This window comes from Stegodyphus dumicola, chromosome 10, assembly GCF_044657685.1.
Source record: "Stegodyphus dumicola isolate Sdum_Otavi_A_Nest chromosome 10, ASM4465768v1".
NCBI lineage: Eukaryota > Metazoa > Arthropoda > Arachnida > Araneae > Eresidae > Stegodyphus > Stegodyphus dumicola.
The window spans coordinates 147474032-147492687 of NC_140777.1; the positions used below are offsets into that span (position 1 = coordinate 147474032).

The 18656-nt window shown below is 35.9% G+C and overlaps 1 protein-coding gene across 1 annotated transcript in view; it reads right to left on the minus strand.

Moving 5' to 3' along the window:
• LOC118190625 (glycine receptor subunit alpha-2-like) overlaps positions 1-18656 on the minus strand; it is a 100320-nt gene that overhangs the window by 27233 nt on the left and 54431 nt on the right. Inside the window, exon 5 of the mRNA XM_035361374.2 lies at positions 8407-8633. Within this exon, the coding sequence (XP_035217265.1) occupies positions 8407-8633 (227 nt within the window). The remainder of the gene's footprint in view (positions 1-8406; positions 8634-18656) is intronic.

Below are 18656 nucleotides of genomic sequence, written 5' to 3' on the forward strand. Positions count from 1 at the left end.
AAAGAAAATTTATTAGTATATTCATTTGGCGGACGAAAACCACAAGAATCATCATTTGACGTAGTTTCTCTTGAATTACAAAATGTTTCGCAAACAAACAATTCCATAAATATTGAAGCCTTGGTAGTTGAAAAAATAACTGGCGCTACAGTCAAAATTCCAGACAAAGGTTTGATTCAACGCTTGAAAATGAAAGGATTTAATCCTGCTGATACAGGGCATGAACGGGAAATAACTATTTTACTAGGGTCAGACTTTTTATGGCAAATTCAATTAGGTATTGTAGGAAAAATTGGAAAACATTTATACATTTCAGAAACTATTTTCGGACATACTATTCAGGGGCAGATAGAATCAAAAGATAAAAGAATAAATTGTTGTAGTGTATCAGTTGAGAGTGAAAATGATGAACTGAAGAAATTTTGGGATTTAGAAGTCATGGGTATTGTTGAGAATAACGAAAAGAATTCTAGTGATTTAGAAATCATAAATGACCTTCAAAATAATTTGAAATTTAAAAATGGTCGTTATGAGGCAAGGTTACTATGGAGCAAATCTCGCGATTTATTGAGAAATAATCTTGAAGTGGCTAAAAGAAGATTTACTAGTCTAGAAAATAAATTTAAGTGTAATGAAATGTTATTTGAAGAATACAACAATATTCTCAGGGAACAAGAACATTTAGGAATTGTAGAAGTATGCCCTGAAAACAGCTCGACACTTAATTCTTATTATATGCCTCACCATCCTGTAATTAGAGACGACAAAACAACAACAAAGGTACGCATCGTTTACGATGCTTCTTCAAAATCAAATGATGCTCTTTCTCTCAATGATTGTCTTCACCCAGGGCCAAATCTAAATCCAAATGTTTTGGACGTTATTTTGAAATTCCGCGAAAATAGGATCGCCTTTTCGGCAGATATCGAAAAGGCATTCCTTCAAATATCAATCGCAGAAGAAGACAGAGATTATCTGAGATTTCTTTATTTTAAAAACCTTGATAGAAAAGAGAGTGTAATTTCTTACAAAATGACAAGAGCAACCTTTGGTGTAACTTGTAGTCCTTTCATCCTTGCCTGCACAATAAAACATCACATTGATAAGTACAAGAATTCTAACTTTAAGACTTTTGAAATGCTTAACTCAAATCTTTACGTGGATGACCTATTTTCTGGAGCGACAACTGTTGAAGAAGCGCTTAATCTATCAAATGAATCTGTTAAAATTCTTGCTGAAGGAAAATTCGAAACCAATTCCCTAGAGCTTAAGCAGAAATGGCTTGAGGAAAAGTTAATCTCTCTCAATAGTGACACTCCATGTACATCCTTAAAAGTACTAGGTTTAATATGGAACAATGATGAAGATGTCTTAGGACTAGAATTAACACCCTTACTGTCCTCTATAAATACTGAATGTACCAAACGTAATGTATTAAAAATAGCAGCCAAAATTTTTGACCCATCTGGATTTATCGCACCCTTTGTAATTCGAATTAAATGTTTATTGCAACAGCTATGGCTTCAAGGGGTACCTTGGGATGAGATCTTTTCTGGAGAACTCGAAAATGACTGGAAAATATGACTCTCTGAAATAAAAGAACTTAAAATGTTGAAAATTCCCAGATATTATTTTCATGTACCAAATTTAGACAGGGACACTGTTCAGTTACACATTTTTAGTGATGCTAATCCAAATGCGTATGGCTCAGTCGCATACTTGAGATACAGAACTGGTGAAGATAAATTTGAAACTACATTTGTTTTGGCAAAATCACGTGTTGCACCATTAAAGAAATTAACGCTTCCCCGCCTTGAATTGATGGGAGCACTGGTGGGTGCTAGGGTTGCCAACTACCTGAAAAATATTCTACATATTTCAAATGTCATTTTATGGTCAGATTCGGAAATAGTTCTACATTGGATTAAAGGTACAGCTAAAAGATGGAAACATTTCATTGCTAATAGAATTTCAGAAATACATGAAATTTCAGATCCTTGTTCATGGAGACATTGCGAAGGAAAACTCAACCCTGCAGATCTAATAACAAAGGGTTGTTCTGCAAAAGAACTGATAGATTCTTCGAAATGGTGGCATGGCCCTGCATTTCTTTCGTTACCTGAAAGTCAATGGCCAAAACCGAAACTATCGACGTCAAAATTACATGATGTATCAGAAGAATCTCGAAACTCGGAAGCTATCCTAGCGTGTTTGATCAAAACAGACAAAGCTGAAAATGTTCCACTCATGAATTTGACAAAATTTAGTTCCTTGAAAAAACTTTATCGTGTGACTGTTTGGATTTTCAGATTTATATCAAATTTAAAAGTAAAAAGGGAAAATAGAAATTTTGCGGAAATTTCAGCAGAAGAAATCAGTAAATCTGAAACCTTTTGGTTAAAACAAGCTCAAGAAGATAGTTTTCCTGAAGTTATAAAGTCTCTAAGAGAAAACAAGCATATTCCAAAAGATTCAAAATTGTTCGAATTAAATCCCATATTATCAGATGAAGGTCTACTTTTGGTACGAGGTCGGTTACAAAAGTCAAACCTACTATTTAACAACAAACATCCAATAGTAATCCCTTCAAAACATAAATTAAGTGAATTAGTAGTACGAGACGCTCATGAAAAGGTTTATCATGCGGGTGTATCGGATACTCTAGTGCATATACGTGAAAAATTCTGGCTCTTAAGAGGAAAACAATACGTCAAATCAATCCTGAGTAAATGCTTAATATGCAAAAAATATAATGTACGTCCTGGACAACAAATCACTGCACCTCTTCCAGCGGATAGAGTTAATGAATCTCCACCTTTCGCAATTTGTGGACTCGATTTTGCAGGTCCTTTGTATGTAAAAGAAAATGACAACAAATACTACATTTTATTGTTTACTTGCGCTACTACAAGAGCTATTCACCTTGAGCTCGTAAAAGGCATGAGCACTGAAGAATTTTTACTTGCGTTCCGCAGGTTCGTATCCCGAAGAGGTTTGTGTTCCACTGTGTACTCGGACAATGCTAGAACATTTAAAAGAGCCGAACTTGAATTAAAGCAAATGTGGAAAGTGATTAACCACCCTGAAGTTAAAAAATTTTATGCTTCGCATGGAATCACATGGAAATACATTGTGGAACGTGCTGCCTGGTGGGGCGGTTTTTATGAACGTTTAGTTCGCAGTGTAAAAACTAGTTTAAGAAAGAACATTGGGAAATCATCTTTGACTCAAAGTGAATTAGAAACGCTTTTGCTTGAAATAGAAGCGATGATAAACTCGCGTCCATTAACATACGTCTTTTCTGATCTTGAAGAGCCCTCCGCACTTACTCCAGCCCACCTGTTGATTGGTAAACGACTCTTGAGTTTGCCAGCTGTAAGGAGGAATGACTTGAATTTACCAGGTTCCAGAGAAGTAATGTTAAAACGTTTCCGTACACGAGAAAATCTAATAAATCACTTTTGGAACAGATGGAAAAAAGAATATCTCCTGTGCTTGAGATCTGCTCATTATACCGGTCAGAAGAAACCATCTACATTCAACGTGAATGATATAGTACTTGTTCATGATGAAAATTTACCTAGAAGTTGGTGGAAATTAGGAAGAATAACCAAAACCTTTATTGGTAGAAATGGAATGATCAGATCGTGTGAAGTGAAAACTGGTAATTCGGTAATCAAACGTCCAGTGCAGCTATTGTACAATTTAGAAATTGATGATATCAGTAATTGCAATAATCAGTGACTGGTTAAAAAAAAATTGGACTGAATGATTGATAAACTGATGAAAAAAAAATGTTCTTTTTCATAATGTTTTCATTTATTCATTATTATTTTCCTTGGTTTAATGATTTGTGGTGATCTTGAGAAATGTTAATTTAAATGTTTTGTTTTTTCTATAGTTTCAGAAAAAATTTTCTTGATGTTAAGAAATTATTGATATAATGTGACCTGTATATGTAAGTAATTTTTATTTGTTTCTTATTGTTATAATAATATTGTAATAGTTAAATTTATGATGAACCTATTGTTCATCGGGGGGGGGGTTTGTTGAAATTATTTCTTTTTCCCGCCGATGGATTCAGTTTTTCTTTTATTTTTTATCGTCTGTCGCCGACTAGGTCACGTGACTGGCGGCAGAGAAGGAATGTAATACTCTTTTAGTTAGCTTGAGGGCGACGCCTTGAAATGATCTGATCTTGGCCGCATAGCGGTAAGCTCTTCATTAAATGTTTTGTTTTTATATAAAAAAAAATAGAATCGTGAATTCGTGAGCATAAACGTGACAATTTTTTTTATACACACAGATGTTTCCTTCAATGAGAGCAGCCCGTAGAGAAATGGTCTGTAGGCTTTGTGAATATGCCTGTGCACACCACTGTTTAATCGAAGAAATGAGATCATGAAGTTTTTTGACGGCGTGATTTGAATTTTCAGATTTCATAGTTGACGCGGTGTCATCTGCATAGCAAGCCAAAGTTGTTCTGTGGTATTTCTGGAAAATCTTCAGAAAGTAAAGTAATAAGTAAAATATCGGTTCTAGGACTGAACCTTGAGGAATAACAATACGAATAGTCTTTTTTCGAGAGTCAGCATAATTTACGCAAACATAAAAAGTCCTGTTCGTGATGAAAGAATGTATCGTAAATAATTGCTCTGATTAATAATTGCTCTCCGTTATCAATTTTGAGATAAGTTTCTCATACCAGATGCGGTCGAAAGCTTTCGCTACATCTAGCATGAGGAGAGCAACACATTGCTTATTATGGAGCGCTGAGCGAAAAAACTCCGTAGTCCATACTAAGTGCTTGGCCATGGAAAGCTTGGCTTGAAAACGAAATTGTTCAAATAATGTGTCTTCGGATGCTGGTTTCATGTCTTGAGTGAGTTGTTTAAATAGAAGTGGGAGGCCAGATTCTTTAATGATGTTAACGAAACTTTTAAGTTCTCTGAGCATGGTTTTTGCCTCAGAGATAACTTACGGTGCAAGACCGCTTGCTTGTGAGTAGGATTTGTTGGCTATAACTGTCAGCAAAGATGTTACTGGTGGGTGAAGGTTTGGCTTAGGAAATTTCTCGCATCCTCTGTAATTTGCAGTGTGACTCACTTGCTGACAGTTGGCACACTTCGGTGGAGCTCTTCTATCTTTGTTACAGTTGTGCGACTCATGTGAGTCACCACATCGGACACATTTAGTTTCGTGGTTGCAATGTGATTGTGCATGATGAAATCCCTGGGAATGAAAACACTGCAGGGGCGCAGCACCTCTCCATAGTGATTCTCATTTCATTAATGAATCTTTCATGGAAGATCTTATGGTTTTATCTTTCCTTTGAAGAGTTACTAGGAACAGGCGGATGTTGATTACTTTGCCGTTTCTTCTACGTTTTAAGGGGTTAAGACGAATAACACTGTAACGCTTGGCAAGGAGATCATCCGTTATTTCATCGATCGAAGTATATGAAGGTAGATTTTTGATTACAGCTTTGGTACATCTGTTCTCAGGAACATTAAAACAGTGATAGCGGACTCCAGGGTCCGTAAGCACGTTAAAGATTTGTGTGTATAAAGTTGGAGTCTTAGATCGGATCCTGAATTAACTGCCCGTAATAATCCCGTTCAGCTTGCAGATTATATTCAATTAATAGAGATTTAACGTGGGAGAAGGTGAATCTTTCATCTTTTATCACAATAGGTGGTGGGTTTAATCCTAAGGTGCTCTGATTAGTTGAAGGCATTGTCAGTGCAGGTTGATTATTTGGAGTGGTATCCATAGCGTAAGGTTTGAAGGCAGCAGCAGTCTGATCTCAATCGGTGAATCAGAATGTTTAGGAGGTGGAGGGTGAGGCGTAGTCTTCCCAATAGGTTTTTCGAATGCGTCTCCTTTCGGACCGTTCTCCGAATCTGAACTTTCGTCCAAAGCATTGTATTTTCTGATGTCCTCATCGGAGAATGTAGGATTTTCAGGCATGTCTGGCATTCGGCTTAGTAGTTGAAGTTTGAGGAAGTTCTTCATTGCAGCTATCACTACAGATCGCAGGAGTAGCAGTACCAGCAGAATTAACTTGCTCTTGCAGAAACTCCTGGTCAATGAATCGTTTTAGTCGTCTTAAAAAAAAGCAGGTCGCGAACATCGTTGTCAGGAAGATTGTTGTAAACCTCGGTACTCGAGGTTTATGATTTCCGTAGCAATATAGTTGATCAGACGCTCCATCATAGAACACGAAGCAACGGCCACAAGCAGAAAAATAAGCACAGCAGGGCCCTACGCCTTGTAGGATACATGAGACAAAGCTCAGGCGCAGCAAACAGCAAAGTGAGGTAACGAAAACAGCTCGCTGAAATCAGCTTCTGTTTAGAGAAAGTAGAAACTCCACACAGAAACCGCCTTTTCTCCTCAATAATTTTAGATATATAGCTAATCGCAAAAGTAAAAAGTTTAACTCTGAGCCAGAAACTAAAGCGTTAGCTTCCAAGCTGGAAATCTCTCGCCACGCAACACTCGCTGGTGAAATATCCCATCACCATTTCGCTATCTAAACGTATGAAATTTCGAATATTTTTATATACGCTTTAGAAAACATTATTACCATTTCGCACCACGTGATCATTTCAAGATTTCAACTAGCAGAATGTGTGCGAAATTGTTTGGTCCAAAAGAAGAGTCCCATCTTTGTAGTTATTATTAAAGTCAATTTTTGAGTTTTGCTTTAAAGAAACTTACGAATTTTGTAAAAATTGCAATTTAAAGTATGCATTGAAATATCATTAGAAAAAATTCACTTCATTTTCAAAAATAGTTTTTTTGGTTCCAATATTTTAGATAAATTTTGCACACACACAAAAAAGTACCACTTTTAGAAAAAAGTTAAGTTTGGAATTTTAAAGTATTGCATTCTAAAACGTATTTAGATTTCGCAGCAAATTTCAATCACAATCTCAAGGTTTATAAATACATTCGTATTTTGACATTTTTATATTGTTTAATTTAATCATTATTTCTCAGGAAAATAAAATCTAATGACTAATCAAGATAACATTTTCATAAAAATATATGCAAGTTAAAATTCCATTTGTGAAATTAAATTTTTTGACATGGCGTTAAAAATAGTACATGCAAAAAAACAGTGCAAATGCATCTCTGAAAAAAATATATAAATTGAAGATTTAATTTTTAATTTGCATATGCGCTTCTGTAATTTAGATGTTTTTCGTAGATTACAACTTGAAAGAATAACTTTATATGCAATTGTTGAAAATTAATAATAGCATTATTTCTTTTTTAATTTAAAGCTAAGAAAAGTATTTTGGACAAGAAGCTGAGGTGAAGCTCCATTCTTACTATGAATGCAAATTTTGAGTTGAAGAAAAAGTTAAATTACCTTCCACTGAACGCAATAGTTTCCACAAGCAGTTATCTTTAGCTTAAAGATTAAATTTAATGAGAAACAATTTCATTGTATTTTATTAGACAGCAGCGGTTTCCAAGCTATTTTGTTAAATAATTTACCATAATTATCAATACATTAATCCACAATTAAAGTGACATTTAATTTTACGCCTGAATTACTTAGATATACACAGTAGAATCGGGTAATACTGATAATGACATCCACGGTTAAACCAAAATCACGGTCAATCTAATAGCGATTAAAAAAAAACAGAAAAAAGAATAACTCATATTATAATTAACATAAAAATACCATTAATAATTTACCTGTATTATAAAAAGTTTACTTTGGAGAATCAATTCACTTGGAATCAATGCAAATGAAATCAGCCTTTAAAATAGGTATTCCCAGTGTGTTCTGGAATGATCACTAGTCGATGACATATAAAAAGAAATAATTGATCATAAAGGTACCGATTTGGGGCAGACAGTTGAAAAGGCACGAGCAATTGACCAGCATAATAAAGATCCCATTTTTTACAAAAATATTATTAATATTGTAAAATTTGTTATTAAATATTTGTTGATATATAGCTACATGATGTAGTAAGGAAGAAATTAAATAAACATAAGAGGGAATACTAAAAAATAATATTGTACGCTTTAAAAAACAATAATTTTTATTTTAAAATATATAAACTTTTAAGTAAAAAGTGCAATAAAGTTCTGTAGCACGAACGTTATACTACATATACATTTTTTATAGTGAGTATAACATTTTCCTAAATATGAGCATGGTAGAATATATAAAATGTTCGATTTCGTGATTTTTAAAAAATTGATCGTTTTATTTAAAATCACCAAACCATAAATAGTTGCTTCGTTTAAAGCATTTCTGTAATGGAAAGTATAAGACCAACGGTTTCGAAAATAAAGGCCAGATAAGAACCTTTTGTGCACACGGTATATACTGCACTTACATTACATACATTAAGGTTATAAGAGAATTCTGCTTACTTGACCATATAAAGGATTGTTTTGTCTTTATACAACCATACGTAATGATTGGGAATGGTCATGGTCTGGAACGTGACCGATTTGGCATTTTTGAAGAAGGAGTCTGGTCTCCATATATCTTTGAGCCAGGTTACTTCTAGTAGCTTATAATCAGATGTCATATTCTCTGGTAAACGCAGTCGATGGTCTTTCCAGGACTGAGCAAAGAAGATATCCACCGCGTAAGTCTGGAAGACAAAAGCATTGTTCTAAATAAAAGAATTATTTTAGAATAATCTAATTAAGATAAAAAGTATTCTATAAGTTATTTTAAGAATGTAGAATTATCGAAACAAAAAGTTGAGAAATAATATTTCTCGTTTTAGAATTTAAATAAGTAAAAATACTGGGGTAAGTGTATTTAACATTGAGTAAATGGGTATCTCGGTAGTTTGGCGAGAAATCGCAAAAAGTCGCAAAATTTGGTGACATTTGGGTTCGTCCCTGTATCACCGTAATATGTACTGAAATTGAATAAATGTAATTGACCACTATGTTAGCTGTAACCGTAATTCCACCTCGTATTGCTTTCCAGTAAGTTCGAGAAGCAAAGAGTCTTAGAAGTATCCCGGCGGTCTACTGAAAACTATTTAAGGCCAAAGAGAGAGCATCTGCTTTGTCATTTGCTTATTTATTGTTGTTGCGAGTTGTTAGTTTCGCTAAAATGAGATATCCGAGTTAGCTCTTTAAAAGTGCTTTGCATTGCGTTGTGTTTAACGTTCTTAGTAGTTTGCTGCGTAACTACTGATTGAACTCTGTGATACTGTGAACTCCTGTACGAGTATTTCTGCGGAAAATTCCAGAACTTTGAAGTGTTTACTTTGATAAAATACATTGTTATTAACCTATCATCGGACCTGTGTGCATTCAGTCTATTACGAATCCGTACGCAAGCAACAATATTATTGAAAACTTGTGTACTTAATAAAATTGATTTGTTTGCATTGCTGCCTTTTGTGTATTGTTTTAACGTTGTGTATTCTTTTAATCAGTACTTATTTATTTGTTGCTTTTAGGGTTTATTGTGTATGCAATTGGATTTTTTGTCACATATTCTTCATATAGGTGTTTACTTCTTATATAGAATTACAAACCTTTCAATTCTGGATCGAACAACAATGTTTAAATTGTAAAAATGTAGAACGCAAGAAACGGGCAAAACTCTCCTGATCGGCATCAGAAACAATTCATGTCACTAAGTTGGCGACATTCGGCAATTTACAACAATCTGGCTTCTTTTTGGAAGATTTTTTTAAACTAATTTTCGAAGCTGTGCGACTAATTTTCCTCGAAGCTTCCAGAAGCTAGTGCTACCCTATATAAATACTAGTCAGAGGCCAAGGATAAGTTAGTTATTAATCAGCTTTGAGATTTAGCGGTTCAAAGAGAGTTTGCTGAACAGCGATGTAGAATTTTCATTGTGCTTGATTTTGGGAATTCACGATATTTTTTGGAAGCTAAGGAGGAAATAATATTCGCGATCTTCTTGAGCTATTTGTAGCTATTTACTGTACTGTGTGTCTTTAAATTTGTAGCGAAATTTCAGCATCTCCTGCAGATACGGAATGATTATTCATAGAGATAGCCACGAACTCGTAAGCAACAACATTATTTTAATAATTTTTCTTGTCTTTAATAGTATTTATAAAAAACCTGATAGTTTAAGAGCAAGGAAACACTACTTAGTTAAAAAAAAAAGAAATAGTTAAGAATGAGTGGTTAGTTTCGAAAGTGCAGCACTTAACACTCAGCTGTAATCGAACATATTGGTGACCTGTTGAAATAAATCTGTTATTATAATCGAAAATAGAATATTGTAAGAGCATAGTGGACTTTTCATTCTCTTTACTAATCCTTTGCGGTCGCATGCCTACTCTTAGCCATCAAAGCTTTTATACCGTTACAGTCGCATGTCTGCTCTCAACCAGCACATAAAAGAACCATACTGATCTTGTAATATTAAGTCAGCAAGCTTCAGAATTTGCATAGTATGTATCACTTTTCATTCAATGAAAACTAATTCGTACCGGCAATATACCTATATATAAACTTAATACAAGCACAAAGGCTTATAGTAGGTGACTATGACACATGGCAAAGTGTATATTGCATTCCTTCCATGGCTAAGAAGAGTTTCAGAAAGGAGGAGGATTTTCAGGTACTAGGAGGAGTTTCTGAAAACATATTGTAACGAGTTACGGAGTGGCTGATTATCGCTTTAAATAATCACTACAGATGAAAGGAAAGAAACTGATTATTTACCATAAAATTTACTACTCACAGTACAATAAATATCTAGAAATAGTTCAGGAAGCACGTGAATATTGAAGAACTCTACCTCAGCTCACGAGAAATATCATCAATTCTCCAAATTACTCACGAAGTAAGCTCTAATTCGTAATCAGTTAACCACTATAAGTCTTTCAGATGATTAGGTCCACCAGTGGCGGAGCATGAACACTAGTAGTTCAGTCCGTGGTTCGAATCATTGCGAACGGGCTGGTTGCACGGTCGTTTTCGTGTGTAATGTATAATAAGAGTTCTTCATCTGAAACTTATAATACGTGCTAGTTTCTTTTAAAAAGTCCCATGAAGGCATCCTTCCTCTTAGGCAGATAGCCCATGAGTACTTTGCCATAATCAAATAAACTAAACCTTAGAGATGATCAAAATCTAGCATAGCTCTCTGACACGCATTTATGTACTGTAAGATGGGCTTCTAGAAGCTTCTGAAAGAATGCCTTTTCCAAATTTGCAGACAGTCGCCAAGTTCGCAAGAAATTGCTAAATATCGCCAACTTGGTGTCAAAAACGTATTTAACCATATCTCGAGTTCGGTGTGGGCTGTTTGCACAACTCAAACGTAGTTTAACTCAGAATCGAAAGATCTATAATTCCGTGTGAGAAATAACTTATGCACGAAACACGGGTATCAAGTTCGAAGTGCTAAAACTATCACCCTGAAAAAATAAAGAAAAAAAATAACTAAATTAAGCAATACACAACAGTACATGAAAGGCAGAAAACAACAGGAAATCGAAAAGGATTTATTTATTTACAAAAACCCTGGACCATTTCGTTTCGTAGCAAAATTGTTCTTTCCAAAAGTACCTCCTGATAAGTAAAATAGCTACCAATCTATTTGAAATCCCCAAATCAAATTCGCGAGTTTTACAGACTAACGTTCTCCAACTAACACACTGGAATTTCTAACGGAATAAATCTTTCCTTTTCTTGGGGACTAAGATAGTAACGAAATGTTTCTAACCCAGTTATAGTGATTCATGGATCAAGTTCAAAATGAAAGACCTACCCAAATAACACAAAATGACTTTGCATCGGAAACTATATTGCCGATTCGGAAATTAAAAGTAAACAAAAAAGAGATGATTCGCTTTTAAAATCAACTGCCAACTTGCCGATTCTTTCATTTCATTGCCGATTTCTCCAGATGTTAAAGTAGAGAACATTTTTTATATTTCCTATAACATTTTAAGCTAAAAAAAATCGAGAGGGAAAGAAAAGAAATTAGATGGCATCCTGCGAAAACTCTTGAATGGAACAATAAACTTGAGAAAGTAATTTCACACTTCAACAGAAAAGGGATTTTATTTATTTTCTCTTCTCTTTGCCAAAGTAATGCTTTATGGAAAGAATTAAAGTCATGCTTTCCAGATTCATTCTGAATGAATCTATTTTCATTTGCAGTGTTTTATTACATTACATCAGTTTCGAAATAACTCTAATCTTTTGAGCCTCTTTTAAACTGTACTTCCTCTTTTTCATTTCCACTAGCTAGTGTAAAACTTGAGGAAGGTAAACATTTTTTTAAACTGCACCAGCATGAAAATCATACGAATAAACAGAAATTTAAATGGAAGGTACTGGTACAGGTTAAAGCAAGGCTGGCACTTGTGCATCCAAGTATGCATTAAGTATCGTGGCGCCTTGTTAACTGCTAATTTTCCGCCTTGGAGAGAACTCCGAGTGCGATCTGAGGGTTTACTCCAGAGGTAAATTTTTCAGGCTAAAGATTTTTTGGTCGTGGGCTCTATATCTGATTAATTAATTGTTTCGGTAAATTTTTTTTTCCTCTGAATTGAAGTCCTCAACTTAACTTTTTCGCTCTACCATGGCGTTAAGTAATTTTGACCAATATTTCTTTATTTTTAAAAGTAATAATTTTATTTCGAATGATGCATTTTATTTTAGAATCGAAAGGAGTGGAGAAAGTTCAATGATTCTACAATCAATCTCTCGAAGGGATATCGGCTTGCCGTGTATTTTAAGTACTTCCTTGCCGCACAGATACTATAGACTCCTTCCCCGAGATTCGAACCTGGGCCCTTCGATACGGCAGTCATCATATTTAACTACCATCCCGTCAGTGCGGCAACGGAATATACAGCGGAATATAATATGTAATTATGATACTTAATGCATAATTTCAGAGTTATAGAGTGACGTGCTGAAGGAACTCCACTTGTCGTACTTGCTTGCCGTACAAACAGATGGCCAAATGAATGTTTAAAGTGATGTTGCGTTATCTGCCAATGGGGGTAGAGTAGACTTTAAGGTACCCCTTGTATTATGGCGAAGTTGTTATTAGAAGAAATGGTTCAGGGTTTTTGTAAATAATTAAATCCTTTTCGATTTCCTGTTGTTTTTCTGAATTCATGTACTGTTGTGTATTGCTTTATTTAGTTATTTTTTTCTTTATTCTTTCAGGATGATAGTTTTAGCACTTCGAACTTTGATGCCTGTGTTTCGTACATAACGCAGTTGTATTATGGCGACGTTGTTATTTATCGCCAAGTTGTTGTTTCATTTATGGTAGCCTGAGTAGTTGAATGTTATGGAAACCCTATTGTGACGTAATCGGGTGCCTGATTCTGGGAAATTTTGAAGCATGGGATGTTTTGTAAGCGTTTTTGTGGTGTGTGTTGGTTTGATTCTTTAGAAGGTAGAATGGAAGAATGTAGTAAGATTGACTTGAAGTTTCTGTAGGATTTGGAAAGAAAGGGGAAAAAGCATTAATTGACTGGTGTGTAAATGAAGATTTACTTAGTAGCCATTATAAGTGTCCTGTATGTAGGAAGGATATGCGTCTAGTCGAACGTAAAAATCGTTTAGATGGATTTGAATGGGTTTAGGAAGTAAGGTTCAGATGGTCACTATGTGAAGCGTTCGATCAGAAAGAGTACCTGGTTTGAAAAAAGTCATTTGAGTATGATTGATATTTTGATTTTTACGTATCTCTGGGTGTACGAAGCGAACTCGAAAATTATGGTAAATGAATATTTGCTTTTGGTAGTGCATAAATGTATAACATGTTTTTTCTTTTATATAATATTTTATTGTTTGGTTTAAAATGTATTTTATTGAGATTATGTATTTTTTTGTTTGCGTATATTGTAGAATTTGGTGCTCCTTTGACTTTTTAAGTGAAAATATATCGATGTGTACATGGACAAAGTAAAGGGAGTGCGCAATGCAAGTTTGTGCAATTCTGGGATTTTTTTTAAAATGAAAATAGATCGATGTGTACGTGGATAAAGTTAAAAGAGTGCGCAATGCCATTTTTGTGCAATTCGGGGATTTTTTGTTAGTGAAAATAGGTCGACGTGTACATGGATAAAGTCAAAGGAGTGCGCAATGCCATTTTTGTGCAATTCGAGGGATTTTTTTTAAGTGAAAATAAGTCGATGTGTACATGGATACCGAGTTTGTGCAATTGTTTGTCTTGTTATTTTGTCTTTGTGTAGCGGCGTTTTTGGCGAAAAAATCGCCGCTTCGCAAGCCAAAATAACGAGTCAAAGAATTGCACAAAATCGGTATCCATGTACTGCCAAAAATCGCCAAGTTTCGCCAAGGGGTACCCTAAACTACTTTTACCGCCAATGGTAAACGTTTCACCGGAAGTCACTATACCTCTTCGATGACAAAGGACCCAATATAAGCAAATCACGTCATTTGAACTGCAGGAATGAACGGATTACGAGAAGAAGGATTTTTTGATCAGTTTCGTGTGGGGCATAATTCCTCGTCAGTGATGTCAACGTATGTGGACGGAGGTGTGAACTCAAGAGTACTACCGGATAAGTCTCAAACCTGGCAACAGATAGCGAAATTTTACGTTAGTACAGCAAGAATGACATTTCATGACAGTGTTAAACAACATAACAATACAGTACATGTGAGCAAGGCAGTAGCGATGCAAGAGAGAAAATGTGACGAGACCAAGATCAAAGTGACTGTTTCACTTCAGATTTGCTCCCACTGGCTAATTTTAAGTTTTGGTTCCCAAATATGGAACTGTTCATTCCTGAAGCCTTATATTTAAGTGCCCGTGTCATTAGCATTATGTAAAATCATGTGACAGCAATTAATTTTGAAGAAACAGAATTCGGGGAGATTTATTATAAGCGATTACTATTTAAGAACAGAAAGAGAAAACAACTAAATTATGATAGAGAGTTAAGGAATATTTCAAATTAAAGTTAGAATTTTGAATTGCATATTTTTTAAATCTTCTATGTAAAAGTTATGCTTTCATTAAGAAAGGCCGATCAATGATAATAGTGACCAGTTAAGCATTTTGAAGACCGCTGAGATGAATAAGAAAGTGAAAACGCGCAGGTTGCAGGTTACGGAGGGCCTGATGTCTAACTTAGACAAACAGGCGTATGTCCCACGCCCTCCCCCTATTGTTACATCAATATCATATAATATAATTACATATGTATGTATTATTTACTACGGAACATCATTTCTGTGTAATTACTATTATCACTGTTCATACCAGATTATGTGGTAGGTAAATGTATGTATATGGGTAACATAACAACATAACAAAACAATTCAACCAATATTGTATCAATCACATCACATAGGAGATGAGTAGTTATCATAGTGTAACAAAAAAAAATAACCAATTCTAAATTTCAGGAAGTTGCGTTGTGTGACATAATGTCGGGCAATAACCCGTTCAAAAGCTATGGTCCAGTGCAAAGTCAAATAATTAAAATAATTACAAGGCTAAGTAGGTGAAATCAGTCTAACGTTTATTAAGGAGTAAATAGTAAGTATATAGTTACATTTTAAAATAGTGGCGACTGGGCATCCTTATAACTGAAGAAACAACTGAAAGGTTACATACCTTCTTTACACATTTAACAATTCACAGTTCCCGTTTGGGAGGCATCATACAAACTTTAGGGTAGGTGATGCAGGCGAAACACTCGGACAGACACTGTCACGATGCAGGTAATAACAATTACGTCGGTAGATGTTTCTGTAAAAAAACAATTATGAGAATTAATAATGTGCTACCCTTTCGGAGGCCAGGCTTTCCACCCCACAGCCGCTTCCAACCGGTAGGACTCCGGTCTTCCAGGAAACACCGGCCATGCTGAAATCAGTCAGCCTCAGGTATTCTTGATTCAATATGCCTTCCTTCTGTGTAGGTAGTCTAATCCTTCAGCTCGCCAGGAACTCCCGACTGCTGGTCACCGCTCTGCATCTTAGAAGTCATCTCTCGTTCCTTTTCTTCGAGAAAGTCTCCTTGGCTCCTTCAGAAAGAAAGCCTGTAATCGAAAATGTTTTCCTCCTCTCCTCTCGAAAAACTCTGCGCAGCCACTTTAATAGCTGGCGCGTTTTTGAAATTTGGCGTAGAAGGTGATCAGCAAGAAGCCAAGTCCAGCAACCAAAACAGAGAACTCTTCACGGGAAGGGGTTTCCCGACTACCAAAAGAGCCAGTTAGCGCAGTTCAATCATTCGGCCTCCAAGGCCACACCAATGTGTCAACAATCTCCGCAAACGAAAACAAGGGGGGGGGAATCTAGCCTCTCTTCGAGGTCCAAGTCGACCATGTAGAGCTTCCTACCCAACGATTATTTCCCCCTCCTCAAAATACGCTGTAGAACTTTTCCCTGCTCGCCTGTCCAGTAAAACAGGGTCCTCTTTTCGGGAAACTCCAGATGGTGTATACATCCAACACGTCAACGCACAAATGGTTTTTCGTTTGGGCGAAAGAATTTTCGGGGTGCTATAATCCTCTGATAAGGGTTTCCGAGAATGAATTCCAAGCCGACGGTTGGGGTGTGAAAATTTTCAGAACCAAGCCAATACAAATGACTTTGGGAAATTAAAAAATTAAACTACTAATTACACAACAATATAATTCATAAAAAATGTCAGGACTAAATAAATTGTTTCTTCAGCAGCATTTAAAGTATACACAGTCATAACCCAGACTGAATTACAATTACTATTGATTTTTCTACCGCCAGTCAGAAAATACGAATTCGATTAACTTTAAAAGAAAGAGGAATAAAAATTAAGTTACCTTAAGTTAAGAAAAATTTAACATACCAATAGTGCAGCAACAAGGCTTTAAAATAATTAGAGTTAAAAGTTAAGCAACCTTAAGGGTAAAAACAACAAGATACAAAAACCAAAAATCTTAAATCCCTAAACTCAAATTAAAATTAATCACCTTCAACTCAAGAAAACTTTTAAAGCAACCAAACCAAAATTATAAAGTTTACAAAAGTTACAGTTTAAACTTACAACCAACTTTAAACAACTAAAGAAAAAAATAGAATTACAATTACAGATCAAAACTGAAAAAGTAAGCAAAAGCTTGAAAATAATAGCGATTAATACATAACACTATCTAGCGGCAACAACTCCTTGGAGCCCTAAGAGGCTACAGATTTGGAGAGACTTTGATTGAACTGATATGGCAAGGAAGCAAAACTGCTGCAGAATTAAAAAAAAGCAAGAATTAAAACATGCAAAGAAATATAATTAGGGCATGTGTTGAGCTAAGTTGCTAGGATAATGACCTCAGTTCTGTGCTAGGAGTTCGTAGGGCATAGACTACACAAGCGTTTGCACATAAGGTTGTCCACGGTTGCGTAGTTCACATAGGTAAACCGTTTGCACATGTGTATAGTCGCAAATAATTCGCTGCTTGTGCGCGTTGCTCATAATTTGAACTTGCTTGAGGTCTCTGTTTGCGAACGTGCACTTATAAGCTCGCAGTTCTCAGATTGTTGCGAGAATTTTGACAGGGAAATAGGAGGGTGCAGCTGGCTGTCTTGTAGGATGCACATTTACACACTCTGCAGTTTCACAGTTTGCGCATTTGCACAGTTTGTGGCTTCAGTAAATACAGATCGTAGTTTACACAGTAGTACAGTTCACATAGTTGCAGTTTACGTAGTTTTTAGTAATTGTGACAGTGGAGTGCAGGCATTGCATCCTGTGACAATTGCATGGAGTTTCATGGAACCTAAAATGTTTGAAGTCGATGCTCTTTGGTTGCTTGTGTACATCGAGTCATGGGCTGCTACTGGGAAGCTGGCGAGGGATTAGTATGGCTGGCACACATTTTGGCCCATGGAGGTTAATACGTCGATGATTTTGCAGATTTGTGTTATTGTTGGCTTAGTGATGATAATGTAACTCTGGAAGGCCTGAGTTATTGTTGTGAGATGCTTAATATGAGTTAAAGTTGTTTGTGGGCAGTGGAAGATGTAATGATCGTGTGCTTCTTCTCGGCCGCAGATGCAGATGTCCGTGTTGTAGGTATGGTATCTGAAGTAATATGAAGGGAAGGGACCATGCGCAGTGATGTATTCTGTGAGTTGTGAGGTTGCAATGAGACGGGTCGTCGACACTTTTGGAAGGAAGATATAGGTACGGCGATCAATTTCACTTATGTTCCATTCATGTTGCCACTCTCTGAGGGCTGCTTGATGCAATATTGATTTTCGATGAGACGGCGGAGCTGGGAAGTTCTCTGGATGGGCTTCGGTTCCGTTGGCAGCTTCCTTTGCCAGGACGTCTGCAGTCTCGTTGCCCTCTGTGCCCTCATGCGTCTTGACCCAGGTTAGTTGAATGCTGTTATATCTGCTGTGGTAAAGTTGACTTTGTGTGCCCGTAATTACTGGTGATGTGTGGCGGTGATCCAGAACGGGATGGAGAGATGATTGTCTTTCAGAGCAGATGTAAATGGGATGCTATGTGATTTTTGTAGCTTGCTTTAGTGCTTTGTGGATGGCTAGTGCTTCGGCTTGGAAGACACTATTATGTTGGTGGAGTTGAACTTTCCAGCTGGAAATCTGTTGGTTGTGGTGATAGAGTACGTAAGCCCCGCCGACCCCGTTTTTTTTTTTTTTTTTTTTTTTTTTTTGGATTCGTA